Source organism: Hydra vulgaris, chromosome 12, assembly GCF_038396675.1.
Source record: "Hydra vulgaris chromosome 12, alternate assembly HydraT2T_AEP".
NCBI lineage: Eukaryota > Metazoa > Cnidaria > Hydrozoa > Anthoathecata > Hydridae > Hydra > Hydra vulgaris.
The window spans coordinates 23,739,258-23,758,003 of record NC_088931.1 but is presented as its reverse complement, the minus strand read 5'-3'; the positions used below and the strand labels follow the sequence as shown (position 1 = coordinate 23,758,003).

The following is an 18,746-nucleotide window of genomic DNA, read 5'->3' as shown; positions in this document are numbered from 1 at the left end:
CAATGAATGTTGTGATTCCTGAACACGCAGTCGTAAATGATGAGGATATAATTGAAACTACAAATATTTCCATCCAAGAACACATTCCGGATTTAATTTGTGAGGTTGATGATTTATCTGAAGATGAAATTAATGTGAGACAAATTTCCAGAAAGGTTTCTCGTCATTTAATAGAAGCTGATGATACTCATATATTTGGTCACGATGTTGTTGAATCTAGCTCCCCATTAACTTCTAATTTGAAAGAAGATCCTTTAGATAAAATTATTGAATCCATACCTGCGTATGAATCTAATGTTGGTCACACTGTTTTAAGAACTGTACATCGAAAACCGCTTAATGTTCCTTCTCTTCGATCAGTATATAGAAAGGTGATTGTGTCGGAAATTGAAGAAGATAAAATAAATGTTGACATTCCAGTTCACTCAGTAATAAATGAAGAGGTTTTGATTGAAACTACAAACATATCTGTTCAAGAACACATACCTGATTTAATTTCTGAGGTTGCTAATTTATCTGAAGACGAAATCAATGTAAGACAAGTTTACAGAAAGTGCTCTTACCATTTAAAAGAAGCTCTTGATACTGACGTATCTGATAATGGTGTTGTTAAACCAAATTTACCATTAGTTGTTGACATAAAGGATGATCGTTTTGATGAAAGTGTTGATTCTATACCGTCACCTGAGTCTGATATTGATTACGTTGTTTTAAGAACAGTACAACGCAAACCAATCAATGTCCCAACATTGAGACAAGTTTATCGTAAGGATTTTGTATCTCTTATTGAAGAAACTACAATGAATGTTGTGATTCCTGAACACGCAGTCGTAAATGATGAGGATATAATTGAAACTACAAATATTTCCATCCAAGAACACATTCCGGATTTAATTTGTGAGGTTGATGATTTATCTGAAGATGAAATTAATGTGAGACAAATTTCCAGAAAGGTTTCTCGTCATTTAATAGAAGCTGATGATACTCATATATTTGGTCACGATGTTGTTGAATCTAGCTCCCCATTAACTTCTAATTTGAAAGAAGATCCTTTAGATAAAATTATTGAATCCATACCTGCGTATGAATCTAATGTTGGTCACACTGTTTTAAGAACTGTACATCGAAAACCGCTTAATGTTCCTTCTCTTCGATCAGTATATAGAAAGGTGATTGTGTCGGAAATTGAAGAAGATAAAATAAATGTTGACATTCCAGTTCACTCAGTAATAAATGAAGAGGTTTTGATTGAAACTACAAACATATCTGTTCAAGAACACATACCTGATTTAATTTCTGAGGTTGCTAATTTATCTGAAGACGAAATCAATGTAAGACAAGTTTACAGAAAGTGCTCTTACCATTTAAAAGAAGCTCTTGATACTGACGTATCTGATAATGGTGTTGTTAAACCAAATTTACCATTAGTTGTTGACATAAAGGATGATCGTTTTGATGAAAGTGTTGATTCTATACCGTCACCTGAGTCTGATATTGATTACGTTGTTTTAAGAACAGTACAACGCAAACCAATCAATGTCCCAACATTGAGACAAGTTTATCGTAAGGATTTTGTATCTCTTATTGAAGAAACTACAATGAATGTTGTGATTCCTGAACACGCAGTCGTAAATGATGAGGATATAATTGAAACTACAAATATTTCCATCCAAGAACACATTCCTGATTTAATTTGTGAGGTTGATGATTTATCTGAAGATGAAATTAATGTGAGACAAATTTCCAGAAAGGTTTCTCGTCATTTAATAGAAGCTGATGATACTCATATATTTGGTCACGATGTTGTTGAATCTAGCTCCCCATTAACTTCTAATTTGAAAGAAGATCCTTTAGATAAAATTATTGAATCCATACCTGCGTATGAATCTAATGTTGGTCACACTGTTTTAAGAACTGTACATCGAAAACCGCTTAATGTTCCTTCTCTTCGATCAGTATATAGAAAGGTGATTGTGTCGGAAATTGAAGAAGATAAAATAAATGTTGACATTCCAGTTCACTCAGTAATAAATGAAGAGGTTTTGATTGAAACTACAAACATATCTGTTCAAGAACACATACCTGATTTAATTTCTGAGGTTGCTAATTTATCTGAAGACGAAATCAATGTAAGACAAGTTTACAGAAAGTGCTCTTACCATTTAAAAGAAGCTCTTGATACTGACGTATCTGATAATGGTGTTGTTAAACCAAATTTACCATTAGTTGTTGACATAAAGGATGATCGTTTTGATGAAAGTGTTGATTCTATACCGTCACCTGAGTCTGATATTGATTACGTTGTTTTAAGAACAGTACAACGCAAACCAATCAATGTCCCAACATTGAGACAAGTTTATCGTAAGGATTTTGTATCTCTTATTGAAGAAACTACAATGAATGTTGTGATTCCTGAACACGCAGTCGTAAATGATGAGGATATAATTGAAACTACAAATATTTCCATCCAAGAACACATTCCGGATTTAATTTGTGAGGTTGATGATTTATCTGAAGATGAAATTAATGTGAGACAAATTTCCAGAAAGGTTTCTCGTCATTTAATAGAAGCTGATGATACTCATATATTTGGTCACGATGTTGTTGAATCTAGCTCCCCATTAACTTCTAATTTGAAAGAAGATCCTTTAGATAAAATTATTGAATCCATACCTGCGTATGAATCTAATGTTGGTCACACTGTTTTAAGAACTGTACATCGAAAACCGCTTAATGTTCCTTCTCTTCGATCAGTATATAGAAAGGTGATTGTGTCGGAAATTGAAGAAGATAAAATAAATGTTGACATTCCAGTTCACTCAGTAATAAATGAAGAGGTTTTGATTGAAACTACAAACATATCTGTTCAAGAACACATACCTGATTTAATTTCTGAGGTTGCTAATTTATCTGAAGACGAAATCAATGTAAGACAAGTTTACAGAAAGTGCTCTTACCATTTAAAAGAAGCTCTTGATACTGACGTATCTGATAATGGTGTTGTTAAACCAAATTTACCATTAGTTGTTGACATAAAGGATGATCGTTTTGATGAAAGTGTTGATTCTATACCGTCACCTGAGTCTGATATTGATTACGTTGTTTTAAGAACAGTACAACGCAAACCAATCAATGTCCCAACATTGAGACAAGTTTATCGTAAGGATTTTGTATCTCTTATTGAAGAAACTACAATGAATGTTGTGATTCCTGAACACGCAGTCGTAAATGATGAGGATATAATTGAAACTACAAATATTTCCATCCAAGAACACATTCCGGATTTAATTTGTGAGGTTGATGATTTATCTGAAGATGAAATTAATGTGAGACAAATTTCCAGAAAGGTTTCTCGTCATTTAATAGAAGCTGATGATACTCATATATTTGGTCACGATGTTGTTGAATCTAGCTCCCCATTAACTTCTAATTTGAAAGAAGATCCTTTAGATAAAATTATTGAATCCATACCTGCGTATGAATCTAATGTTGGTCACACTGTTTTAAGAACTGTACATCGAAAACCGCTTAATGTTCCTTCTCTTCGATCAGTATATAGAAAGGTGATTGTGTCGGAAATTGAAGAAGATAAAATAAATGTTGACATTCCAGTTCACTCAGTAATAAATGAAGAGGTTTTGATTGAAACTACAAACATATCTGTTCAAGAACACATACCTGATTTAATTTCTGAGGTTGCTAATTTATCTGAAGACGAAATCAATGTAAGACAAGTTTACAGAAAGTGCTCTTACCATTTAAAAGAAGCTCTTGATACTGACGTATCTGATAATGGTGTTGTTAAACCAAATTTACCATTAGTTGTTGACATAAAGGATGATCGTTTTGATGAAAGTGTTGATTCTATACCGTCACCTGAGTCTGATATTGATTACGTTGTTTTAAGAACAGTACAACGCAAACCAATCAATGTCCCAACATTGAGACAAGTTTATCGTAAGGATTTTGTATCTCTTATTGAAGAAACTACAATGAATGTTGTGATTCCTGAACACGCAGTCGTAAATGATGAGGATATAATTGAAACTACAAATATTTCCATCCAAGAACACATTCCGGATTTAATTTGTGAGGTTGATGATTTATCTGAAGATGAAATTAATGTGAGACAAATTTCCAGAAAGGTTTCTCGTCATTTAATAGAAGCTGATGATACTCATATATTTGGTCACGATGTTGTTGAATCTAGCTCCCCATTAACTTCTAATTTGAAAGAAGATCCTTTAGATAAAATTATTGAATCCATACCTGCGTATGAATCTAATGTTGGTCACACTGTTTTAAGAACTGTACATCGAAAACCGCTTAATGTTCCTTCTCTTCGATCAGTATATAGAAAGGTGATTGTGTCGGAAATTGAAGAAGATAAAATAAATGTTGACATTCCAGTTCACTCAGTAATAAATGAAGAGGTTTTGATTGAAACTACAAACATATCTGTTCAAGAACACATACCTGATTTAATTTCTGAGGTTGCTAATTTATCTGAAGACGAAATCAATGTAAGACAAGTTTACAGAAAGTGCTCTTACCATTTAAAAGAAGCTCTTGATACTGACGTATCTGATAATGGTGTTGTTAAACCAAATTTACCATTAGTTGTTGACATAAAGGATGATCGTTTTGATGAAAGTGTTGATTCTATACCGTCACCTGAGTCTGATATTGATTACGTTGTTTTAAGAACAGTACAACGCAAACCAATCAATGTCCCAACATTGAGACAAGTTTATCGTAAGGATTTTGTATCTCTTATTGAAGAAACTACAATGAATGTTGTGATTCCTGAACACGCAGTCGTAAATGATGAGGATATAATTGAAACTACAAATATTTCCATCCAAGAACACATTCCGGATTTAATTTGTGAGGTTGATGATTTATCTGAAGATGAAATTAATGTGAGACAAATTTCCAGAAAGGTTTCTCGTCATTTAATAGAAGCTGATGATACTCATATATTTGGTCACGATGTTGTTGAATCTAGCTCCCCATTAACTTCTAATTTGAAAGAAGATCCTTTAGATAAAATTATTGAATCCATACCTGCGTATGAATCTAATGTTGGTCACACTGTTTTAAGAACTGTACATCGAAAACCGCTTAATGTTCCTTCTCTTCGATCAGTATATAGAAAGGTGATTGTGTCGGAAATTGAAGAAGATAAAATAAATGTTGACATTCCAGTTCACTCAGTAATAAATGAAGAGGTTTTGATTGAAACTACAAACATATCTGTTCAAGAACACATACCTGATTTAATTTCTGAGGTTGCTAATTTATCTGAAGACGAAATCAATGTAAGACAAGTTTACAGAAAGTGCTCTTACCATTTAAAAGAAGCTCTTGATACTGACGTATCTGATAATGGTGTTGTTAAACCAAATTTACCATTAGTTGTTGACATAAAGGATGATCGTTTTGATGAAAGTGTTGATTCTATACCGTCACCTGAGTCTGATATTGATTACGTTGTTTTAAGAACAGTACAACGCAAACCAATCAATGTCCCAACATTGAGACAAGTTTATCGTAAGGATTTTGTATCTCTTATTGAAGAAACTACAATGAATGTTGTGATTCCTGAACACGCAGTCGTAAATGATGAGGATATAATTGAAACTACAAATATTTCCATCCAAGAACACATTCCGGATTTAATTTGTGAGGTTGATGATTTATCTGAAGATGAAATTAATGTGAGACAAATTTCCAGAAAGGTTTCTCGTCATTTAATAGAAGCTGATGATACTCATATATTTGGTCACGATGTTGTTGAATCTAGCTCCCCATTAACTTCTAATTTGAAAGAAGATCCTTTAGATAAAATTATTGAATCCATACCTGCGTATGAATCTAATGTTGGTCACACTGTTTTAAGAACTGTACATCGAAAACCGCTTAATGTTCCTTCTCTTCGATCAGTATATAGAAAGGTGATTGTGTCGGAAATTGAAGAAGATAAAATAAATGTTGACATTCCAGTTCACTCAGTAATAAATGAAGAGGTTTTGATTGAAACTACAAACATATCTGTTCAAGAACACATACCTGATTTAATTTCTGAGGTTGCTAATTTATCTGAAGACGAAATCAATGTAAGACAAGTTTACAGAAAGTGCTCTTACCATTTAAAAGAAGCTCTTGATACTGACGTATCTGATAATGGTGTTGTTAAACCAAATTTACCATTAGTTGTTGACATAAAGGATGATCGTTTTGATGAAAGTGTTGATTCTATACCGTCACCTGAGTCTGATATTGATTACGTTGTTTTAAGAACAGTACAACGCAAACCAATCAATGTCCCAACATTGAGACAAGTTTATCGTAAGGATTTTGTATCTCTTATTGAAGAAACTACAATGAATGTTGTGATTCCTGAACACGCAGTCGTAAATGATGAGGATATAATTGAAACTACAAATATTTCCATCCAAGAACACATTCCGGATTTAATTTGTGAGGTTGATGATTTATCTGAAGATGAAATTAATGTGAGACAAATTTCCAGAAAGGTTTCTCGTCATTTAATAGAAGCTGATGATACTCATATATTTGGTCACGATGTTGTTGAATCTAGCTCCCCATTAACTTCTAATTTGAAAGAAGATCCTTTAGATAAAATTATTGAATCCATACCTGCGTATGAATCTAATGTTGGTCACACTGTTTTAAGAACTGTACATCGAAAACCGCTTAATGTTCCTTCTCTTCGATCAGTATATAGAAAGGTGATTGTGTCGGAAATTGAAGAAGATAAAATAAATGTTGTCATTCCAGTTCACTCAGTAATAAATGAAGAGGTTTTGATTGAAACTACAAACATATCTGTTCAAGAACACATACCTGATTTAATTTCTGAGGTTGCTAATTTATCTGAAGACGAAATCAATGTAAGACAAGTTTACAGAAAGTGCTCTTACCATTTAAAAGAAGCTCTTGATACTGACGTATCTGATAATGGTGTTGTTAAACCAAATTTACCATTAGTTGTTGACATAAAGGATGATCGTTTTGATGAAAGTGTTGATTCTATACCGTCACCTGAGTCTGATATTGATTACGTTGTTTTAAGAACAGTACAACGCAAACCAATCAATGTCCCAACATTGAGACAAGTTTATCGTAAGGATTTTGTATCTCTTATTGAAGAAACTACAATGAATGTTGTGATTCCTGAACACGCAGTCGTAAATGATGAGGATATAATTGAAACTACAAATATTTCCATCCAAGAACACATTCCGGATTTAATTTGTGAGGTTGATGATTTATCTGAAGATGAAATTAATGTGAGACAAATTTCCAGAAAGGTTTCTCGTCATTTAATAGAAGCTGATGATACTCATATATTTGGTCACGATGTTGTTGAATCTAGCTCCCCATTAACTTCTAATTTGAAAGAAGATCCTTTAGATAAAATTATTGAATCCATACCTGCGTATGAATCTAATGTTGGTCACACTGTTTTAAGAACTGTACATCGAAAACCGCTTAATGTTCCTTCTCTTCGATCAGTATATAGAAAGGTGATTGTGTCGGAAATTGAAGAAGATAAAATAAATGTTGACATTCCAGTTCACTCAGTAATAAATGAAGAGGTTTTGATTGAAACTACAAACATATCTGTTCAAGAACACATACCTGATTTAATTTCTGAGGTTGCTAATTTATCTGAAGACGAAATCAATGTAAGACAAGTTTACAGAAAGTGCTCTTACCATTTAAAAGAAGCTCTTGATACTGACGTATCTGATAATGGTGTTGTTAAACCAAATTTACCATTAGTTGTTGACATAAAGGATGATCGTTTTGATGAAAGTGTTGATTCTATACCGTCACCTGAGTCTGATATTGATTACGTTGTTTTAAGAACAGTACAACGCAAACCAATCAATGTCCCAACATTGAGACAAGTTTATCGTAAGGATTTTGTATCTCTTATTGAAGAAACTACAATGAATGTTGTGATTCCTGAACACGCAGTCGTAAATGATGAGGATATAATTGAAACTACAAATATTTCCATCCAAGAACACATTCCGGATTTAATTTGTGAGGTTGATGATTTATCTGAAGATGAAATTAATGTGAGACAAATTTCCAGAAAGGTTTCTCGTCATTTAATAGAAGCTGATGATACTCATATATTTGGTCACGATGTTGTTGAATCTAGCTCCCCATTAACTTCTAATTTGAAAGAAGATCCTTTAGATAAAATTATTGAATCCATACCTGCGTATGAATCTAATGTTGGTCACACTGTTTTAAGAACTGTACATCGAAAACCGCTTAATGTTCCTTCTCTTCGATCAGTATATAGAAAGGTGATTGTGTCGGAAATTGAAGAAGATAAAATAAATGTTGACATTCCAGTTCACTCAGTAATAAATGAAGAGGTTTTGATTGAAACTACAAACATATCTGTTCAAGAACACATACCTGATTTAATTTCTGAGGTTGCTAATTTATCTGAAGACGAAATCAATGTAAGACAAGTTTACAGAAAGTGCTCTTACCATTTAAAAGAAGCTCTTGATACTGACGTATCTGATAATGGTGTTGTTAAACCAAATTTACCATTAGTTGTTGACATAAAGGATGATCGTTTTGATGAAAGTGTTGATTCTATACCGTCACCTGAGTCTGATATTGATTACGTTGTTTTAAGAACAGTACAACGCAAACCAATCAATGTCCCAACATTGAGACAAGTTTATCGTAAGGATTTTGTATCTCTTATTGAAGAAACTACAATGAATGTTGTGATTCCTGAACACGCAGTCGTAAATGATGAGGATATAATTGAAACTACAAATATTTCCATCCAAGAACACATTCCGGATTTAATTTGTGAGGTTGATGATTTATCTGAAGATGAAATTAATGTGAGACAAATTTCCAGAAAGGTTTCTCGTCATTTAATAGAAGCTGATGATACTCATATATTTGGTCACGATGTTGTTGAATCTAGCTCCCCATTAACTTCTAATTTGAAAGAAGATCCTTTAGATAAAATTATTGAATCCATACCTGCGTATGAATCTAATGTTGGTCACACTGTTTTAAGAACTGTACATCGAAAACCGCTTAATGTTCCTTCTCTTCGATCAGTATATAGAAAGGTGATTGTGTCGGAAATTGAAGAAGATAAAATAAATGTTGACATTCCAGTTCACTCAGTAATAAATGAAGAGGTTTTGATTGAAACTACAAACATATCTGTTCAAGAACACATACCTGATTTAATTTCTGAGGTTGCTAATTTATCTGAAGACGAAATCAATGTAAGACAAGTTTACAGAAAGTGCTCTTACCATTTAAAAGAAGCTCTTGATACTGACGTATCTGATAATGGTGTTGTTAAACCAAATTTACCATTAGTTGTTGACATAAAGGATGATCGTTTTGATGAAAGTGTTGATTCTATACCGTCACCTGAGTCTGATATTGATTACGTTGTTTTAAGAACAGTACAACGCAAACCAATCAATGTCCCAACATTGAGACAAGTTTATCGTAAGGATTTTGTATCTCTTATTGAAGAAACTACAATGAATGTTGTGATTCCTGAACACGCAGTCGTAAATGATGAGGATATAATTGAAACTACAAATATTTCCATCCAAGAACACATTCCGGATTTAATTTGTGAGGTTGATGATTTATCTGAAGATGAAATTAATGTGAGACAAATTTCCAGAAAGGTTTCTCGTCATTTAATAGAAGCTGATGATACTCATATATTTGGTCACGATGTTGTTGAATCTAGCTCCCCATTAACTTCTAATTTGAAAGAAGATCCTTTAGATAAAATTATTGAATCCATACCTGCGTATGAATCTAATGTTGGTCACACTGTTTTAAGAACTGTACATCGAAAACCGCTTAATGTTCCTTCTCTTCGATCAGTATATAGAAAGGTGATTGTGTCGGAAATTGAAGAAGATAAAATAAATGTTGACATTCCAGTTCACTCAGTAATAAATGAAGAGGTTTTGATTGAAACTACAAACATATCTGTTCAAGAACACATACCTGATTTAATTTCTGAGGTTGCTAATTTATCTGAAGACGAAATCAATGTAAGACAAGTTTACAGAAAGTGCTCTTACCATTTAAAAGAAGCTCTTGATACTGACGTATCTGATAATGGTGTTGTTAAACCAAATTTACCATTAGTTGTTGACATAAAGGATGATCGTTTTGATGAAAGTGTTGATTCTATACCGTCACCTGAGTCTGATATTGATTACGTTGTTTTAAGAACAGTACAACGCAAACCAATCAATGTCCCAACATTGAGACAAGTTTATCGTAAGGATTTTGTATCTCTTATTGAAGAAACTACAATGAATGTTGTGATTCCTGAACACGCAGTCGTAAATGATGAGGATATAATTGAAACTACAAATATTTCCATCCAAGAACACATTCCGGATTTAATTTGTGAGGTTGATGATTTATCTGAAGATGAAATTAATGTGAGACAAATTTCCAGAAAGGTTTCTCGTCATTTAATAGAAGCTGATGATACTCATATATTTGGTCACGATGTTGTTGAATCTAGCTCCCCATTAACTTCTAATTTGAAAGAAGATCCTTTAGATAAAATTATTGAATCCATACCTGCGTATGAATCTAATGTTGGTCACACTGTTTTAAGAACTGTACATCGAAAACCGCTTAATGTTCCTTCTCTTCGATCAGTATATAGAAAGGTGATTGTGTCGGAAATTGAAGAAGATAAAATAAATGTTGTCATTCCAGTTCACTCAGTAATAAATGAAGAGGTTTTGATTGAAACTACAAACATATCTGTTCAAGAACACATACCTGATTTAATTTCTGAGGTTGCTAATTTATCTGAAGACGAAATCAATGTAAGACAAGTTTACAGAAAGTGCTCTTACCATTTAAAAGAAGCTCTTGATACTGACGTATCTGATAATGGTGTTGTTAAACCAAATTTACCATTAGTTGTTGACATAAAGGATGATCGTTTTGATGAAAGTGTTGATTCTATACCGTCACCTGAGTCTGATATTGATTACGTTGTTTTAAGAACAGTACAACGCAAACCAATCAATGTCCCAACATTGAGACAAGTTTATCGTAAGGATTTTGTATCTCTTATTGAAGAAACTACAATGAATGTTGTGATTCCTGAACACGCAGTCGTAAATGATGAGGATATAATTGAAACTACAAATATTTCCATCCAAGAACACATTCCGGATTTAATTTGTGAGGTTGATGATTTATCTGAAGATGAAATTAATGTGAGACAAATTTCCAGAAAGGTTTCTCGTCATTTAATAGAAGCTGATGATACTCATATATTTGGTCACGATGTTGTTGAATCTAGCTCCCCATTAACTTCTAATTTGAAAGAAGATCCTTTAGATAAAATTATTGAATCCATACCTGCGTATGAATCTAATGTTGGTCACACTGTTTTAAGAACTGTACATCGAAAACCGCTTAATGTTCCTTCTCTTCGATCAGTATATAGAAAGGTGATTGTGTCGGAAATTGAAGAAGATAAAATAAATGTTGACATTCCAGTTCACTCAGTAATAAATGAAGAGGTTTTGATTGAAACTACAAACATATCTGTTCAAGAACACATACCTGATTTAATTTCTGAGGTTGCTAATTTATCTGAAGACGAAATCAATGTAAGACAAGTTTACAGAAAGTGCTCTTACCATTTAAAAGAAGCTCTTGATACTGACGTATCTGATAATGGTGTTGTTAAACCAAATTTACCATTAGTTGTTGACATAAAGGATGATCGTTTTGATGAAAGTGTTGATTCTATACCGTCACCTGAGTCTGATATTGATTACGTTGTTTTAAGAACAGTACAACGCAAACCAATCAATGTCCCAACATTGAGACAAGTTTATCGTAAGGATTTTGTATCTCTTATTGAAGAAACTACAATGAATGTTGTGATTCCTGAACACGCAGTCGTAAATGATGAGGATATAATTGAAACTACAAATATTTCCATCCAAGAACACATTCCGGATTTAATTTGTGAGGTTGATGATTTATCTGAAGATGAAATTAATGTGAGACAAATTTCCAGAAAGGTTTCTCGTCATTTAATAGAAGCTGATGATACTCATATATTTGGTCACGATGTTGTTGAATCTAGCTCCCCATTAACTTCTAATTTGAAAGAAGATCCTTTAGATAAAATTATTGAATCCATACCTGCGTATGAATCTAATGTTGGTCACACTGTTTTAAGAACTGTACATCGAAAACCGCTTAATGTTCCTTCTCTTCGATCAGTATATAGAAAGGTGATTGTGTCGGAAATTGAAGAAGATAAAATAAATGTTGACATTCCAGTTCACTCAGTAATAAATGAAGAGGTTTTGATTGAAACTACAAACATATCTGTTCAAGAACACATACCTGATTTAATTTCTGAGGTTGCTAATTTATCTGAAGACGAAATCAATGTAAGACAAGTTTACAGAAAGTGCTCTTACCATTTAAAAGAAGCTCTTGATACTGACGTATCTGATAATGGTGTTGTTAAACCAAATTTACCATTAGTTGTTGACATAAAGGATGATCGTTTTGATGAAAGTGTTGATTCTATACCGTCACCTGAGTCTGATATTGATTACGTTGTTTTAAGAACAGTACAACGCAAACCAATCAATGTCCCAACATTGAGACAAGTTTATCGTAAGGATTTTGTATCTCTTATTGAAGAAACTACAATGAATGTTGTGATTCCTGAACACGCAGTCGTAAATGATGAGGATATAATTGAAACTACAAATATTTCCATCCAAGAACACATTCCGGATTTAATTTGTGAGGTTGATGATTTATCTGAAGATGAAATTAATGTGAGACAAATTTCCAGAAAGGTTTCTCGTCATTTAATAGAAGCTGATGATACTCATATATTTGGTCACGATGTTGTTGAATCTAGCTCCCCATTAACTTCTAATTTGAAAGAAGATCCTTTAGATAAAATTATTGAATCCATACCTGCGTATGAATCTAATGTTGGTCACACTGTTTTAAGAACTGTACATCGAAAACCGCTTAATGTTCCTTCTCTTCGATCAGTATATAGAAAGGTGATTGTGTCGGAAATTGAAGAAGATAAAATAAATGTTGACATTCCAGTTCACTCAGTAATAAATGAAGAGGTTTTGATTGAAACTACAAACATATCTGTTCAAGAACACATACCTGATTTAATTTCTGAGGTTGCTAATTTATCTGAAGACGAAATCAATGTAAGACAAGTTTACAGAAAGTGCTCTTACCATTTAAAAGAAGCTCTTGATACTGACGTATCTGATAATGGTGTTGTTAAACCAAATTTACCATTAGTTGTTGACATAAAGGATGATCGTTTTGATGAAAGTGTTGATTCTATACCGTCACCTGAGTCTGATATTGATTACGTTGTTTTAAGAACAGTACAACGCAAACCAATCAATGTCCCAACATTGAGACAAGTTTATCGTAAGGATTTTGTATCTCTTATTGAAGAAACTACAATGAATGTTGTGATTCCTGAACACGCAGTCGTAAATGATGAGGATATAATTGAAACTACAAATATTTCCATCCAAGAACACATTCCGGATTTAATTTGTGAGGTTGATGATTTATCTGAAGATGAAATTAATGTGAGACAAATTTCCAGAAAGGTTTCTCGTCATTTAATAGAAGCTGATGATACTCATATATTTGGTCACGATGTTGTTGAATCTAGCTCCCCATTAACTTCTAATTTGAAAGAAGATCCTTTAGATAAAATTATTGAATCCATACCTGCGTATGAATCTAATGTTGGTCACACTGTTTTAAGAACTGTACATCGAAAACCGCTTAATGTTCCTTCTCTTCGATCAGTATATAGAAAGGTGATTGTGTCGGAAATTGAAGAAGATAAAATAAATGTTGACATTCCAGTTCACTCAGTAATAAATGAAGAGGTTTTGATTGAAACTACAAACATATCTGTTCAAGAACACATACCTGATTTAATTTCTGAGGTTGCTAATTTATCTGAAGACGAAATCAATGTAAGACAAGTTTACAGAAAGTGCTCTTACCATTTAAAAGAAGCTCTTGATACTGACGTATCTGATAATGGTGTTGTTAAACCAAATTTACCATTAGTTGTTGACATAAAGGATGATCGTTTTGATGAAAGTGTTGATTCTATACCGTCACCTGAGTCTGATATTGATTACGTTGTTTTAAGAACAGTACAACGCAAACCAATCAATGTCCCAACATTGAGACAAGTTTATCGTAAGGATTTTGTATCTCTTATTGAAGAAACTACAATGAATGTTGTGATTCCTGAACACTCAGTTGTAAATGATGAGGATTTAATTAAAACTACAAATGTTTTAGTTGAAGATATTAATCCTGATTTTATTTCTCAAGTTGATGAGTTACTAGAATATGAAATTGATGTAAGAAAAGTTCATAGAAGTTTCTTTGTTCCTCCAAATAGTTTATTCAATGATGATATTATAGAATTATTTGTTTTGGATCAAAATATACCAATAGTTAGACAAGTTAATGATAAAGTTGTTAAGGTTATAGATTTTGATAGTGCAGTTGAAGTATCTGAATTGGAAGAAGAGGTTGAATTATCATGCCGTCGAGTTGTTCGTGTTTTTACAAAGGTTTCTGTTATTCCACCTTTGGTAATTCCCTATGATTTTGGAAGACAAGTTATTATTAATAGAACTATTGTATTACCTGATGAGATTGAATTAAGCACTCCATTTTCTAACGATTTAAAAGATAATGATAATCAAGAAGTTTTTGATTCTATTTCAAGCAATGTGTCTGCTATTGTTGTATTAAGAACAGTACAACGCAAACCAATCAATGTCCCAACATTGAGACAAGTTTATCGTAAGGATTTTGTATCTCTTATTGAAGAAACTACAATGAATGTTGTGATTCCTGAACACGCAGTCGTAAATGATGAGGATATAATTGAAACTACAAATATTTCCATCCAAGAACACATTCCGGATTTAATTTGTGAGGTTGATGATTTATCTGAAGATGAAATTAATGTGAGACAAATTTCCAGAAAGGTTTCTCGTCATTTAATAGAAGCTGATGATACTCATATATTTGGTCACGATGTTGTTGAATCTAGCTCCCCATTAACTTCTAATTTGAAAGAAGATCCTTTAGATAAAATTATTGAATCCATACCTGCGTATGAATCTAATGTTGGTCACACTGTTTTAAGAACTGTACATCGAAAACCGCTTAATGTTCCTTCTCTTCGATCAGTATATAGAAAGGTGATTGTGTCGGAAATTGAAGAAGATAAAATAAATGTTGACATTCCAGTTCACTCAGTAATAAATGAAGAGGTTTTGATTGAAACTACAAACATATCTGTTCAAGAACACATACCTGATTTAATTTCTGAGGTTGCTAATTTATCTGAAGACGAAATCAATGTAAGACAAGTTTACAGAAAGTGCTCTTACCATTTAAAAGAAGCTCTTGATACTGACGTATCTGATAATGGTGTTGTTAAACCAAATTTACCATTAGTTGTTGACATAAAGGATGATCGTTTTGATGAAAGTGTTGATTCTATACCGTCACCTGAGTCTGATATTGATTACGTTGTTTTAAGAACAGTACAACGCAAACCAATCAATGTCCCAACATTGAGACAAGTTTATCGTAAGGATTTTGTATCTCTTATTGAAGAAACTACAATGAATGTTGTGATTCCTGAACACGCAGTCGTAAATGATGAGGATATAATTGAAACTACAAATATTTCCATCCAAGAACACATTCCGGATTTAATTTGTGAGGTTGATGATTTATCTGAAGATGAAATTAATGTGAGACAAATTTCCAGAAAGGTTTCTCGTCATTTAATAGAAGCTGATGATACTCATATATTTGGTCACGATGTTGTTGAATCTAGCTCCCCATTAACTTCTAATTTGAAAGAAGATCCTTTAGATAAAATTATTGAATCCATACCTGCGTATGAATCTAATGTTGGTCACACTGTTTTAAGAACTGTACATCGAAAACCGCTTAATGTTCCTTCTCTTCGATCAGTATATAGAAAGGTGATTGTGTCGGAAATTGAAGAAGATAAAATAAATGTTGACATTCCAGTTCACTCAGTAATAAATGAAGAGGTTTTGATTGAAACTACAAACATATCTGTTCAAGAACACATACCTGATTTAATTTCTGAGGTTGCTAATTTATCTGAAGACGAAATCAATGTAAGACAAGTTTACAGAAAGTGCTCTTACCATTTAAAAGAAGCTCTTGATACTGACGTATCTGATAATGGTGTTGTTAAACCAAATTTACCATTAGTTGTTGACATAAAGGATGATCGTTTTGATGAAAGTGTTGATTCTATACCGTCACCTGAGTCTGATATTGATTACGTTGTTTTAAGAACAGTACAACGCAAACCAATCAATGTCCCAACATTGAGACAAGTTTATCGTAAGGATTTTGTATCTCTTATTGAAGAAACTACAATGAATGTTGTGATTCCTGAACACGCAGTCGTAAATGATGAGGATATAATTGAAACTACAAATATTTCCATCCAAGAACACATTCCGGATTTAATTTGTGAGGTTGATGATTTATCTGAAGATGAAATTAATGTGAGACAAATTTCCAGAAAGGTTTCTCGTCATTTAATAGAAGCTGATGATACTCATATATTTGGTCACGATGTTGTTGAATCTAGCTCCCCATTAACTTCTAATTTGAAAGAAGATCCTTTAGATAAAATTATTGAATCCATACCTGCGTATGAATCTAATGTTGGTCACACTGTTTTAAGAACTGTACATCGAAAACCGCTTAATGTTCCTTCTCTTCGATCAGTATATAGAAAGGTGATTGTGTCGGAAATTGAAGAAGATAAAATAAATGTTGACATTCCAGTTCACTCAGTAATAAATGAAGAGGTTTTGATTGAAACTACAAACATATCTGTTCAAGAACACATACCTGATTTAATTTCTGAGGTTGCTAATTTATCTGAAGACGAAATCAATGTAAGACAAGTTTACAGAAAGTGCTCTTACCATTTAAAAGAAGCTCTTGATACTGACGTATCTGATAATGGTGTTGTTAAACCAAATTTACCATTAGTTGTTGACATAAAGGATGATCGTTTTGATGAAAGTGTTGATTCTATACCGTCACCTGAGTCTGATATTGATTACGTTGTTTTAAGAACAGTACAACGCAAACCAATCAATGTCCCAACATTGAGACAAGTTTATCGTAAGGATTTTGTATCTCTTATTGAAGAAACTACAATGAATGTTGTGATTCCTGAACACGCAGTCGTAAATGATGAGGATATAATTGAAACTACAAATATTTCCATCCAAGAACACATTCCTGATTTAATTTGTGAGGTTGATGATTTATCTGAAGATGAAATTAATGTGAGACAAATTTCCAGAAAGGTTTTCCTTCCTTCTGTTGAATCTAAGGATAATAGAGTCTTTACTTTGGACATTATAAAGCCTGGTTCACTTAGTAATACTGATTTGAAGGATGTTTCTGATTCATCGTTTTCCGATTCGTTTACTTATAAGATTTCTGATTCAGGTCTTTCTTATATTCCTTATGAAACGTCACCTTCAATTTATGAATGTGTTATGGTTGCGGAAGAGGTTTTTTGTAGAAAAGTTATTCGTCACGCTGAATATTTTCAAAATGATTTTATTGAAGTTATGCCTTATTTTGGTGTAGATATTTTTGGCAAGGTATCGCGTTTACCCACTATTTCCGAAATCGAGGAGGAGTCGCTTTCGCTTTGTGGTTCTTATGACCATGAGGATGTTATTATTGAATTGACATGTAGAAAAGTTGTTCGTGTTGCTAGTAAATCCAATTATAGTGATAATTGTCTTTTGCCGGCGGCTCCTCAAGTTACTATAAAAAAACAGCGTTTTAAAACTGTTATCGTTCGTCGCGTTTTTCATACTGTTAAAACGGTAATTGTTCGAAAGGAGCTCGAGGAATATTACCCAGATAGTTCTGAAAACAGTTCATTTATTTCAAGTTACTCTGCTGATAATTGTTTATTTAAAAATGATGTCTTATCAACTGAAGGTAAATATTATTCTAAAGCGATGGAGTTAGGAAATTGTGATTATCAAATGTCATTTGGTTTCTCGAATGAGCCCTCCTTTATAATTTTGGACTCTTTCACTAAAACTAAAGGTAATGATATGGTTAATGATTTTGCTCACGAAAAAAACATTCGAGATAAATTGTCATCATCTTTAGAACTGTACTCTGGAATGAATACTGCTAATAATTTTGCTGAAAAATGTCCAATAAAATCTTATGATACAGATACATGCGTTAAGAAAACATTTGATGCTAAAATGTCAGATTTATTATCATCAGGTAAGTTTATCAACAATAGTTCAGTAAAAGATAAATTGGTAAACAATCTAAATAAATCAAATCCAATTGAAACAGTGTACGTACAAGATCTTGATGAAATCTCAGCTGAATCTTTTATTGGTTTTTTAGGAAATCCAGAAGTTCTTTTTAATGCTTTAAATTCGTTTTCTATCTTCATTCAATGTATGAACATTAAATTAAAAAGTTTCTTAAGTCTTACTCCTGCATACGATTTTTTAACTGTTGTTAAAGAGGAACACAAG

At 32.7% G+C, this 18,746-nt stretch overlaps 1 protein-coding gene across 3 annotated transcripts in view; it reads left to right on the top strand.

Annotated features, from left to right (window-relative positions):
* Positions 1–18,746, top strand: part of LOC100208392 (uncharacterized) — a 91,302-nt gene that overhangs the window by 31,508 nt on the left and 41,048 nt on the right. For 2 of the 3 annotated variants that reach the window (XM_065812604.1, XM_065812605.1), the window contains exon 13: positions 1–18,746. This exon is cut by the window's left edge and continues 11,956 nt beyond it. In XM_065812604.1, coding sequence (XP_065668676.1) covers positions 1–18,746 — 18,746 coding nt within the window. The other variant, XM_065812606.1, reaches the window with a different exon arrangement.